Genomic DNA, 13681 nt, shown 5'->3' with positions numbered 1-13681 from the left:
AAGGACCCTACACCAAGATAAATTCAGAATGGGTAAATGACTTGAATATAAAGAGGGAAACTATAAAAAAAATTAAGTGAACACAGAATAGTATACCTGTCAGATCTCTGGGAAAGGAAAGATTTTAAAACCAAGCAAGAGCTAGAAAAAATTACAAAATGTAAAATAAATAATTTTTATTATATTAAATTAAAAAGCTTTTGTACAAACAAAAACAATGCAACCAAAATCAGAAGGGAAACAACAAACTGGGAAAAAATCTTTATAACAAAAAACTCTGACAGGGGTCTAATTACTCAAATATACAAGGAACTAAATCAATTGTATAAAAAATCAAGCCATTCCCCAATCGATAAATGGGCAAGGGACATGAATAGGCAATTTTCACATAAAGAAATCAAAACTATTAATAAGCACACAAGAAAGTGTTCTAAATCTCTAATAATTAGAGAAATGCAAATCAAAACAACTCTGAGGTATCACCTCACACCTAGCAAATAGGCTAAATTGAGAGAAGGGGAAAGCAATGAATGTTGGAGGGGATGTGGTGCAATTGGGACATTAATGCATTGCTGGTGGAATTGTGAACTGATCCAACCATTCTGGATGACAATTTGGAACTATGCTCAAAGGGCTATAAAAGAATGCCTGCCCTTTGATCCAGCCACACCATTGTTGGGGTTGCACCCCAAAGAGATCATAGATAAACAGACTTGCACGAAAATATTTACAGCTGTGCTTTTTGTGGTGGCAAAAAACTGGAAAATGAGGGTATGCCCTTCAATTGGGGAATGGCTTAACAAATTGTGGTATATGCTGGTGATGGAATACTATTGTGCTCAAAGGAATAATAAACTGGAGGAATTCCATGTGAACTGGAAAGACCTCCAGGAATTGATGCAGAGCGAAAGGAGCAGAGCCAGAAGAACATTGTACACAGAGACCAATACACTGCGGTAAAACAGAATATAATGGACTTCCATACTAGCAGCAATGCAATTTACCCAGGACAATTCTGAGGGATTTATGGAAAAGAATGCTACCCACATTCAGAGGAAGAACTACAGGAGTGGAAACACAGAAGAAAAGCAACTGCTTGAACACATGGGTTGAGGTGGACATGGTTGGGGATGTAGACCCAAAACTACCACACCAATGCAACTATCAACAATTTGGAAATAGGTCTTGATCAGTGACACATGTTAAAACAAGCAGAAATGCGCACTGGCTAAGGGGGAGGTTGGGGGGGTGAAGGGGAAAGAGTCTGAAGGGAAAGACTATTTTAAGACTATTTAAATCATGTAACCATGTTAACTTTTCTAAAAAATAAAAATTATTAAATAAAAAAAAAAGAGGGGGCCAAAGGAAAGGAAATGCTCATCTGTCAGTCTATTTCTAAGGCAACTCTTTCAAAATTTCATTGTATTGTATCCTACTCATTGTATTCGTCATATTAGGAATAATGTCACAGGGCCGGATAGAACATTTCAGGCCCCCCTCCACCCCCATTCTGGCCCAGGGGCCATAGTTTGCCCATCACTGCTCTAGGGGATCACACTGCCTTACAACCACCCTCTCTCTCCAAAGGCTGTTCTGGTTCCCCTGGAGACAGTGATTGGTCCTATCAGTGTGCAAAGATCAAAAGAAAATGGGAAGAACAGTAAAGGTGAGAATTTGAAGAGGGGATCTTCAAACAAGACAATGATCTAGGGTTGGATCAAAGTTACTGGTTTTAATAGTGACACATTCTAAAATTGTGTAACCTATTAAAAACTGAAGCTAGACCAAAAAAGGAGAAGGAGAGAAGAGCCTAGGTCAACAGGGGATGAGTACTTGGGGGGGGGGGCTTCCAAAGAAATTAAGAAGCTGAATTAATTCCTCAATAGAAACCTTAAAACTCTAGGGGCAAATATATATTCCCCACTCCAGGAAAGGCAATAGGTGACAATAAGCTCTTTCCATGTGTCACTTCCAGACCAGACTAGAAACCTTGCTTTGGGGCATGGCAGCTCACTGAACAAGCTTCTGAAAGTCATTAGGCTCTGGATCCCATAAATCACTAGGCCTGGATTCCATCCGAGGTTCTGCTGCTAGCAGCCTAGATGATCTTGGCATTTAACCTCTCTAGGCCTCCATTTTTCTTAAGGTAAGATCTGACCAGGGTTTTCCCAAACTTACTCAACTCTAAGGGCTTCCTCTGGCCTCTGGAATCAAATAAAAACTCTTCTATTTAGTTTTCAAACTCTTTTCCCCCTTTCCCATCTTCCCCACTGCCACACACAGCCTGGCCTTGGTTGGTCTCTCCAGCAGTCAAGGATCCTGACTTTGATGCAGTCTCAGCTTTGCCCCTCTCTCAAAGCACTCTCACTTCTGCCGTTGCACTAATTGGCTAAGATGCTGGAAATTTCCTCCCTCCCCTGGCCCACCTCACAGGGATGCGCTTGATCCTTTCCTTTTAGATGCAAATCAAGCATCATCTTCTACATGAAGACTATTTTAACTTGCCTCCTCCCCTACCAATTGCTGAGGCCTGACATCCAACACCAGCAGATATTGAACTACTTTGTATATATGTGTATTGATTCATTTTATATTTATGTTGTATAGAATTGTTATATACGGATTTATTGTCTCTCCTATTAGAATGTAGGTTCCTTGAACAGGGATTCATTCTTGTATCCCTAACAACTACAATAATGTCCTACACATAGAAGGTGCTTAATAAATACTTGTAGTGATTTCCTTATCTATAAAATGAAAAGATTAGACTAGATCCAAGGTTCTTAGCTTTTTTGTGTATTATAGATTCTTTTGAAATCTGGTGAAGCTTATGGATTCCTTTCTCTGAATATTGTTTTGAAATGGATAAAATAAAAAGATTTTTAAGAGGACACAATTACACTGTAAGATAGTTATAAAATAGGTTCCCAGATCTCTGGTTAGAGACTAGATGATCTTTAAGGCCCATTCCAGCTCTCTTATCTTATAAATGTGAGTCTATAATTCAATTTGATAAGCATCTTGAATGAAGAAGGCAAAGTGAAGGGGATATAAAGAGCTTTCCATTCTCCTGGGGAGGGAGGTGGGATATATGATTTATAGGTAAGGAAATATAAGATGATTTTGAGAAGGCAGTAAGGACAATAAGAGAGTTTACTACCAAAGGCAGCATGTGTGCTGGGACAGTCAGTAAGCATTTATTAAGCACCTGAGGATACCAAGAAAGAAAAGAGAGTCCCTGCCCTCCAGGGGCTCACGGTCTCATGGGAGAGAGAAGCAAACAGCTATTATGAAGAAGCTACATGCAGAATAAAAAGGAAATAATTAACAGAGGAAAGGCACTAGAATTACGAAGTGTTGGGGAAAGGCTTCTTATAGAACAGGGGTCAGCAACCTTTTTGGTCGTGAGAGCCATAAATGCCACATTTTTAAAAATGTAATTTCGTGAGAGCCGTACAGTGCTCACAGTGCAGCTCCTGTAACAGCGCCTGAAAAAAAAAATGGACTTTATGGCTCCTACAGAAAGAGCCATATCTGGCCCTCAAAAGATCCAGATATGGCTCGAGAGCCATACATTACCGACCCCTGCTATAGAAGATGGGATTTTAACTGAGACTTGAAGAAGCCAGGAAAGGCAGTAAGTGGAGATGAGGAAGGAGGGATATAAGGCAAGGCCCAGAAGCACATCATGGAATGCCAAGTCCAGGGAATAACAAATCAGTTGATCTGTTTGAACACAGTTAATGAAGATGGGTAAAATGAAATGTCTAGAAAGGTAGGCTGTAGCTTATTGATGAAAGGCTTTAGATGCCAAATTGGGCAGTTTTTAGTTTATGACAGTGGTAGCAGATAGCTAGGGAAGACTTCTGAAAAGGGGAGTGACATGATGACATGTGTAAAGATGGATTGGAGAGGGAAGAAGTTAGAAGCAAGGTAACCAGTAAGGGGGAGAACTTGCCCCCTCCCCCAAAAAAGGGGCTAAAGATCTGAACTAGTACACTGGCCATTCAAACTGAGGGAAGAGATCATGTGCAAGTAGAATTGCAATCTGGCAACTGGTTTGATTTAGGGATGTGGGAAAAGGAAGAATTCTGGATGATTCATCATAAGTTGTGAACCTCACTGACCAGAAAGGTGGTACCAGAAACAGAAATGGGGATCTCTGAAGGAAATCTGGGTCTTCTGCTGTTATAGTCTAAGGAGAGGGACAGAGTGGGGAAAGGTGAATAAGGAATTCCATGTTGGACATGTTGAATTTGAGATGCTAATGGAATGCCCAAACAGGCAATGGCAAAACAAAAGCTCATGATGTTAGGGTTGTCTTTACAGATCTTGAAGTCATCTGCTAAAAGATAACTGAAATCACCAGAGCTGATGAGTTCACCAAGAGACATAACAGAAAGGTCTTCCAGAAGGAGAATTTAGGGAACATCTAAGGTCAGGAGGATGATATGGAAGGAATCTAGGATCCAATTAAGAAAACTAAGGGATAAATAGGATGTGAATGAGGAAAGATCTGTGTTGGTTCAGTAGTGTGACCTTTGAAATATCCTAATGTAGTATACTTTTCCCTAGCTATCTATTAGTTTTGACTGACTTTGTGTTAAAGAGCAACTGATAATTCAGTATCTTAGTACAAGTTTCCCTTCCTATTTAAACAATCCTCTCCTGATTTTCTGTTCATTTTGAAATTAAAACTCTCCTCTTCCCCCATGACCACTAAACAGAGAATGGGAAATACTAGAACAAATCTGTAGACCTTATTTTCTTCTCTCACAACTTTTTCCCCTTATCATGATCCATATTCAAAACATGTATAAAAACATATTATTTCCATACTATAGGATCTGGGAATCCCAAGACCTTGGTTTGATTTGATTCTTAGCTGTGTGGCTTTAGATGAGCAACATCATTCCTCTCACCCTGGACTCTGACCTGTCAACTCAGGTCAGAAGAACCCTGAGTGATCACACCGGGTTCTTCTGACTTGGTTAGTTTGTGCCTGCTATATCTTCCACATTTCAAATTCCCAGGGTCTCAAGGTGTGAAAGAGGCAGGTCCCTTGACAGAGATCCCCTCTAAAACATTTCTAACAAGCGTGTGTGTGTGTGTGTGTGTGTGTGTGTGTGTGTGTGTGTGTGTGTTTGATTTTGCTTTCCCCTGAAACTCTTTTGTGACTAATAATCTGCCACTTCCTAGACCAAACCATTACACTCCCGGGAGCTTGCTTTCCTTGGCAGGCAGTTTTTCACTGAAGCTCAAACTATCTCTCTGCAATGTCTACTTATTGCTCCATGCTCTATGCTGGTATTCTCTTCCAGTTATAATACTATATGATTTATGTCCTGGGCTCAAGTCCCAGATATATCTACCACTCATTAGTTGAATGACCTTGGACAAGTCACATTCCATCCCAACCCCAACCCTAAGCCTCAGTTTCCACATCAGTAAAGTTGGGACACTACTTATGTTGACTTCTTTACAAGGCTGATATAAAGATGAAGTGACATATATATATATATATATATATTCCATAAAGTACTTTTTAAACATCAAGTGACACAGAGATGTTAGCTGTGATACTTCCATTTGACATTTTCTGGTTAGAAATTTACAATACCTAGTAGAAAGCCCCAAATAAATAAAATAAAAAATGTAAGGGAGAGAAGAAGGGTAAGAGTGGGGATGACATACATATATATATATCTCATCTGAAGATACTATTAAGAGAAGCAGAAAACTGACTAAGGGAATTCTACATGTACATGGTCAATTACCGAGCAGAGGAGCCTGGGAGAAAGCTCAAATTTGTAGGAACACTCACTTGTGCTGCCGTATCTGCTGTATTGAAAATCTCTTGGATGGTTCATATTCAAGCATGCCTGGAAATGGGGGAAAAAACCATTAAGTTGTAAGTCTGAAGCGAAGAGAAAAGAATCCCAAATATGCTATCCTATTCTCTTTCCTTCTCAACCCCCAAAGTACTACTACTCCTGTTCTGATGAGGCACCCCAGCAATTAGAAAAGGCAGCATTTCATAGTGAAAGGGCCTGGGAAAAGGAGTCCAGAGAACTGGGACTTCGCATGATACCGGGCAGATTATTTAACCCCTTAAAGAACTAGAGGCATTATCTATCAAGGAGTTTCATTCCCAACTTCACAGGGTTCTTGTGAGGATAAAATGATAGAATTTATCAAAAATACTCAAAAACAGGATCTATAAAAAGTTAAACTACTGTCAAGGTTCTTCCACCTGTCCTATCCTGATACTTTACTGTCACGGAAAGAGTTCTTGAAGATTAGGCCAAGGGAGGAAAAGTTCTGGCAGGTCCTAACAAAGCAAAAAAGGCTAGAGTGTAAACCCAAAGACAAGCTCTGATTTTTGGCAGACGACTAAGCAGTCACTGGTGTGCCTAACACTCTGTGTCCCATCTCAGGTACCTCTCTATCTTTCACCTACACATCAAGGCACAATTCAAAAGCTACCTTGCTCTCTCCTTCCAAGCAGCTGATCCTGATTTTCCCAGTTCTCAATCCTCTCTCTATTTGCTATGCATTTGATTTTCAATCTCTCCTGTACTCCTCCAGAAACATAATGTTTCCCTCAAGCAGATTTAGAGGTAGAAGGGACTTTACAGGTCATCTAGTTCATTTTATGGATGAGGAAACTGAAGCCCAGAGGGGATAAAGGACTTCCCTAAAGTCAAATGGGCTGCCAGAGTTTAAGGACCTAGGGGATCCCTTTGATCCCCAAACTTGAGCTTTTCCCACTATACTATGCTTCCTCTCAAATGGATATTACTGCTTTCCAATGATAGAATATAAGCTCCTTGAGGGCAAAAACTTTGATATTTATTTTATAACTTTTTTTAATTTACATGCTAGATACCATGCTAAGGCCTAGTACAGTGTCTGGCAAACAGAAGGTACTTAATAAAAACTTCATTAATTGTTCACTAATTAATGGATTGATTTATCCAAAGAGGCTCATCACAAGAAGGCTGGCCACAGTGACTCAGGAAGTTTACTAAGATGTGAAAGGGTAGAAGGATGAGCTCATAGATCTTTGGGGGCCGATATAATCATTCTCCTCATAATCTTGTCTTAAACTCAAGAAGTTCCATCTACCTGGCTCTTGAGCTCACAGGCAAGAACATGCTAGTTGAAATATGCAGAAACTCAGGTCTCTGTGACTTCTTGCCACCTGATGGACACTCCTATTATAACATATGAATTAAACTCAATTCAGTTCATCAAACATTTATTGATATCTACTATGTACAAGGTCCATTATAGAGAACACTAATAAGACTACAACACACATTTATCCTAACTCTCATGAAGTTTAATAATCAAGGTAACCCATAATGATGGACTGAAAGCCAAGGGGTCCCATGGGAATTTCTAAATAGTCATTTACTAGGTGTGTCCCCAGGTAACTGACTTGCCATCTCTCAGCCTTAGTTTCCTCATGTATAAAATGAGGGTGATAATAACACCTACCTCATAAGTTTGGGTGTTTTTGTTTTTTTTTTGCTGAAGATCAAATAATATGTGTAAAGTGCTTTGCAAACCTTAAAGCAATATATCTATGATGATGATGATGATGATGATGATGATGATTATTCTAGACTTGAGAGTAAGGAAGACCTGGGCTGACACATTTCAGATACCATGTGACCCAAGGCAAATCATTTAATATATGTCTGCTTGATTTCCTCATCCATAGGGGGATTCAATTTGATAGATTCTAAAATCTCTTTCAGATCTTTGTTTTATCAGTCAAAAATCTAGATATGTTTTCCTCAAGTATAAGATTTAAGGATTTGCTGAGATATTCTTTTTAACTTATTAACTAAAATATAGTGGAAAGAATCAATCAGAGGCAGTTAAGAGGCTCAGTGGATAGAATGCCAGGCTAAGAAATGGGAGTTAGTTACAGGGTTCAGATCTAGCCTCAGACACTTCCTAGTTGTGTGTCCCTGGTCAAATCACTTAACACCCACTGACTAGTCCTTACCACTCTTATGTCTTGGAACCAATATATAGCAATGATTTTAAAATAGAAGGTAAGGCTTAAAAAAAAAAAAAAGAATGGGTCAACAAATATTGATTAAGCATCAGTTTTATGTCAAGTACGTTGATGGATGCTGGGAATACAAAACAAAAGTAAAACAGCCCCCACCCTCATGGAGCTTACAGTTTATTGGAGAGATAATATATACAGTCTAGACAGCTAAAGTAATTTGTTGGGGAAGTCACTATAATAGGAGGTAGAATGGGGTGGAAGATCAAATAAGGTTTCATGTAGATGGAAGGAGTTGGCCTCTGGGCCAGATCTTGCCATTAGCTCTTGGGCCATTCAACCACAAGCAGTAGGCTAGATTAGTGGCTCATAACTGGACTGCTGACGGAGGTGATGTTTGAACTGAAAATTTACCTTGTGTCAGGAGCCCTGGTTTTGAGTTCTGGCTCAGCTATTTAAACAGCTATATGACTTTGCATAAGTAACTTCTTGGGCTTGAGTTTTCTCTTCTGAAAGATAGGGATAATACTGACCCCTTGGAGGTCCCATATTTTACCACTACTTAATAGTCAGCTATCCAATCCTCCACCCAAGCCATCTTGCTGTTGTTTTCCATGGCTGCCATTCTCCAAACCTCAAGAAACTCTGCCTTTAGTCCCTAGGAAGTTAATCTACTCATCTCTGGAGTACTTGTCATGGGAATTCAACCTATTTATTCTTGTCTGAGTTGAGAGCAATCTACCTCACTGTATCTATTAGTTGCTTCTAGACATCTGATCACATTTTACCTCAGCATCCCAACCAGATGTCTACCTAGACTTTCTTGTCATCTAGTCTGCCATTAGCATGTTCATTCCTCTTCCTGCTTTCCACTTCTTCTGAATGCTTTCAACTGCCTGTCCTCTATATCAACTCACCAACTGACTCCCCAGACCAACACTCTTATATGTAGTCTTTTTTTAAAAAGACTTTTAGCACGTACTAAGTGTTTAAGAAATGCTTGCTGACTAATAAATGCTTTTTAATTTATTCATTCATTAACTGTGAGAAATGCACTTTTGTAAACCTTAAAGTTGCTTGAGAAATGCATGTTCTCATTATTATCAAAGCATACTGTATCACAAATAGAGCCAAAGTATAAACTCCTCTCCCACAAGCCACTTAAAGGGCAGAGTCTAGCTTTCCTCATCTCCTGCACTCTCTAGTTGTGTGAATATTGCAAAATTCTGTCCTGCATCTGTTCCCTTTATCTTTCTATACATTCTTTCTTGATGACTGCATTAGCTCCCATGGGTTTCATTACCATCTCTATGCAGAGAGCTCCTACATCTATAGATCCAGTCCTTGTCTCTCTCCTGAACTCCCAGGCCCACTTGACCTACTGCCTCTTGGACATACTGAATTAAATATATGATAGTCAGCTTAAAATGAACAGGTTTAAAACAGATCTCATCATCTCTCTTTCCCAAATCATTCCCTTCTGATTTTTCTATTTCTAAGAACAAATAAATAAGGGTACCACCATCCTTCTAGTCACCTGGATTTATAACCCTGGAGTAATCTTAAAAAAGCCTTCACTTGTCCTTACCCTACACATCCAAGATGTTGCCAAGTTTTGTGGCATTTTACCTCTATAATTCTCCCATCCCACTCACTCAGCTACACCCTACTTTAGGCTTTCATCATTATTCTTCACCCAGATACCACTAGTCTACTAAAAGTCTGCCTGATCTCCAATCTAGCATCCACATAGCTGAATGGTCCTAAAGCACAAGTCTGAGTATGCTGCTTTTCTGCTCAAAAAAAAGCTCCAATGTTTCTCTTTGAAAGAAAATACAAACTCCTTTCTTTGGCTTTTAAAATGCTTTACAATAGGGGAAGGAAGTTTTTTTTTTTTTTTTTTTTTTTTAAAGAGCTCTTACCTTCTGTCTTAGAACCAATAATACTTTGTATTGGTTCCAAGGCAGAAGAATTGTAAAGGCTAGGCAATTTAAGTGACTTAAACAGGGTCACATGGCTAGAAAATGTCTGAGGTCAGATTTGAACCCAGGACCTCCTGTCTCTGGGCCTGGCCCTCAATCCACTGAGTCACCCTGGGAGTAAGTATTTATTAAGCTTCTGCAATGTGTCAGGCACTATGCTAACTGCCTTACAAAATATTATCCTCACTGGACCCTCACAACAACTAGATGCTTTCTTTTCCACCACTTTCAGGTGAGGAAACTGAGATAAAAGTAGATTAAGTGACTTGCCCAGGATCATACAGGCAGTATCTGAAGCTAATTTGAACTCACGATTTTCCTGATTCCAGGCCCAGTGGACAGTGCACTGAGACGTCCCCTAGTGGTCCCTAATGACACAACTTCAAGCTTACCTTTCTAGACTTTTACATTATTCAGTTTCACACATTTTAGATTGCAGGCCCACTTGGGGCTGTCTTCACACACTACATCCCATTTCCATCTCTACACTTTCTCATGGGGACCATTCTCCCCTTACTCCCTTCAACCTCAGAATTCCAAACACCATTTTCTATATAAGGCCTTGAGAACCTGGGGAAGGTAAAGGGTCTCCTGAACAAATTAACTTTCATTTTCTTTGTATATGTTTTGCATTTATATGTCTTTCCTCAACACACACCCTTGAAGGCAGTGACTATTTGGACTTTGTTATTTTCCGAACCTAGCACAGTACTTGGTACCTTGTGGGTGCTTACTAAATGCTCCTTTATTGAGTGATATAGGCAGATAGCTCTCTAGGAGAGAAAACAATTATCTTTTAAGAAAACAGTTAATTGTTGTCTCTCTATCTCCCTCAAAATAAGCCTAAGCTTTTCTGACCCTGATCATAACCTCATGAAGCAAATCCTGCTACTCTAAGGCATCCTGGGGAAGGGCTGAAGAGTAGCAGGAGGATATCCTCTCTGGACTTGGGGCAGAAGAGCCAAGCTCAAGGCCATTGTCTTGGCCAGACTTCTCAGCATTCAGAGGAGCACCACAGAGAGGAAGGCAATGTCATCCCCATCCCTGCCTCAATGTCTGCATGATACATTTGGCCACCATCACTGCTGCCTCCTTCAAGAACTGACAAAGCCAACAACAAAACAGGGTCAGAGGTGGGTTGAGGGACTTCATAAACCAAGGAGAAAACAATGTGCCTTATTCTTGAATGATTCTCACTGATAGCAAAGCAAGTGACTAAAGGACTATGAATGGGTTTTTAATATAAACCACAAAGAAGCAGAAATGCCTCAAGGGCAGAACAACCCTTGTTTCATCTGGCCTGCCTCACCCATCCAATCCTAAAAGTTAGAGGAGGCCTGAGAAACAGGATGTCAGAGACATGAGAGATAATATTCCTCCTTCTAAAGATGGAGGAAATGAAACAGAAAAATGAAGGGGCTTAAATGTGCCAAAGAGCACTTCAAAGGATGGAGACAAGTAGGACAACTTGGAAAGGACTATATATTTTTTAACCTTTACTTTCTGTCTTAGCATAGATACTAAGTATCAGTTTCAAAGCAGAACAGGAGTAAGGGCTGTCAGACCCATGATGGTGAAACTACTGTGCCAGTGAGGGCATGCAGTGTTCTCTGTGGGCATATGCACCATCACCTGTAGAATTTGTTACTAGAAAGGCAGAGGCATTTGCTGATCCCCTCCGCCTCCCCACTGTGCCTGATGACATTTTCCCATATTCCCCACCTCTCTGCCCAGCAGCACAATGGGAGCACATGTTTGGCTGGGGGTAAGGTTGGTGGCTCACAAATAGCAAAGCTAGAGTGGGGCAGAAAGCTTGGGCTACTCCTCTCCCCCTCTTCATCTGTACTAAGGACATTTTTTTCACTTCACCTGCTCCTCTGCCCAGCAGCCTACAGGGAAGTGCCTTTTCCCTCCCCTGTGTGGGGTTGGTGGGGCGGAGCAGGGTGCATGCAGCACTTGGTTGTGGGGAGGGGCATGACATGCAGTCTCTGGAAGGACCTAGCAAATATTCCTTCCTGATGATCCCCCCTTTAGGAATCCAAATTAAAAAACATCTTTGATAGTAGTAACTATAATTGTGATAGTAAGTCAAATTTGACACACCACTTGGTAAACGTTTACCTTCTTGGAAGTAACATATGTTGTTGAATTTATTATGAATGTATATAATATATATAAAACTTTTTGTTTTAAGTAAGTTCTACAGAATAAGAATTCTTTTAAAGCTATCTTTAAAGAACATAAAAATCCTTTTTTGTCTGTTCTATTTTATATCTGGGAATGTTCATTTTGGGTATGTTTGTGAACTATAGTATTTTAGCAAATTAAATTAAGAAGACAGATGATTTGCACTCAGTCCCAAAGGATGTGAGCAGCAGATCTGGTCCAGAGCCAGACATCCAACAGGTCCTTTCTAGGTCCTTCTCAGACCTAGGCTTCCATCAAAGGGAACAGTCAATCTCCACTACCCACCCCCATTTTGTCTGACCACCTGTATCACATATCTCTTCCATTATTTGTGCCTCCAAATGCAATTTCCGAAGACAGTACCAGAACACGAGGCAGAGGAGTTGGGTAAAGAGGACACATTTCTGAATTTTATAAGAGATTAATAGCACCAGCTATGTATAGCTCTGGTACACAGAGGGAAGTCATTGTTCTCAGACAATGTAAAACAATTTCTGAACAAAGCAAAGAGATGCAGCCCCCAAAGTTGAAATTTTTAGTGGCATTGGTGATTAAAGGGGAAAGTTACAGGTACCAATTGAGCACAATGCTTAAAATGCCTGGCAAGAGTTTAAACAACTCCATGAAATCAAAATACCATATATGAGACAGTGGAAAGAGAGCTCACTGCCAGAGAGCAGAGACAGAACTGAGAAGAAATAGAATCTTGTGGCAAGGGCACCAGGGTGTCAACAGAGAGACTCAAGTCTATAGGTTGACTCTGATATTTGCTATGCAACTAAATGTGAGTAGCAGCTATTCTTGGAGATTCACCTGCCCCTTGAGTCAAATGTGAGATAATACTTGTATGACAGACTTTAAAGAATTGTTGCAAGAAAATACTCTGTACTCTTTAAAACCCTGAAGAATCTTGAATTACTGGGACCTATACAGGGGCTAGGGAAAAAGACAAATAAAATCATCCCTGCCCTCAAAGGGCTTACGATCTACTGCAGTGATTCCCAAAGTGGGCTCTACCGCCCTCTGGCAGGTGCTGCAGCAATGGGGGGGGGGCAGTGATGGCCACAGGTGCATTTATCTTTCCTGTTAAATGCTATTAAAATGTAAAAAAAATTAATTTCCAGGGGGCTAAGTAATATTTTTTCTGGAAAGGGGGTGGTAGGCCAAAAAAGTTTGGGAACCATTGTTCTACTGGATGGGGTTGGGGGGAACAACATGTATACATATAAGTGACTATTAAATATAGTATTGCTACATGCTTAAGCAAAATTTTTTGAAGGAATTTAAGTGACTTGTCTAGGTCATATAACTAGATAACAGCAAAGCTGATATTCAAACCGAGGTTCTGATTCCAGATCCAGGATACTTTCTGCTATATTTTGTTGAGTTCTCTCTATTTTAAGGATCTGTGGTTTCTTTGGTGTGGTTATTATTTCCACTGATGCAGTTTATCATTCTACTACAATGCAGCAGACAATTATTATGG

General features: G+C 40.1%; 1 protein-coding gene across 1 annotated transcript in view; it reads right to left on the bottom strand.

Moving 5' to 3' along the window:
• The window catches only part of STK11 (serine/threonine kinase 11), a 135309-nt gene that overhangs the window by 19070 nt on the left and 102558 nt on the right, over window positions 1-13681 (bottom strand). Inside the window, exon 7 of the mRNA XM_044671722.1 lies at window positions 5825-5882. Within this exon, the coding sequence (XP_044527657.1) occupies window positions 5825-5882 (58 nt within the window). The remainder of the gene's footprint in view (window positions 1-5824; window positions 5883-13681) is intronic.

The sequence above is a fragment of the Gracilinanus agilis genome, chromosome 1 (genome assembly GCF_016433145.1).
Source record: "Gracilinanus agilis isolate LMUSP501 chromosome 1, AgileGrace, whole genome shotgun sequence".
NCBI classification, from domain to species: Eukaryota; Metazoa; Chordata; class Mammalia; order Didelphimorphia; family Didelphidae; genus Gracilinanus; species Gracilinanus agilis.
The sequence above is the reverse complement of the archived record's forward strand: the minus strand, read 5'-3'. Positions and strand labels throughout refer to the sequence as shown.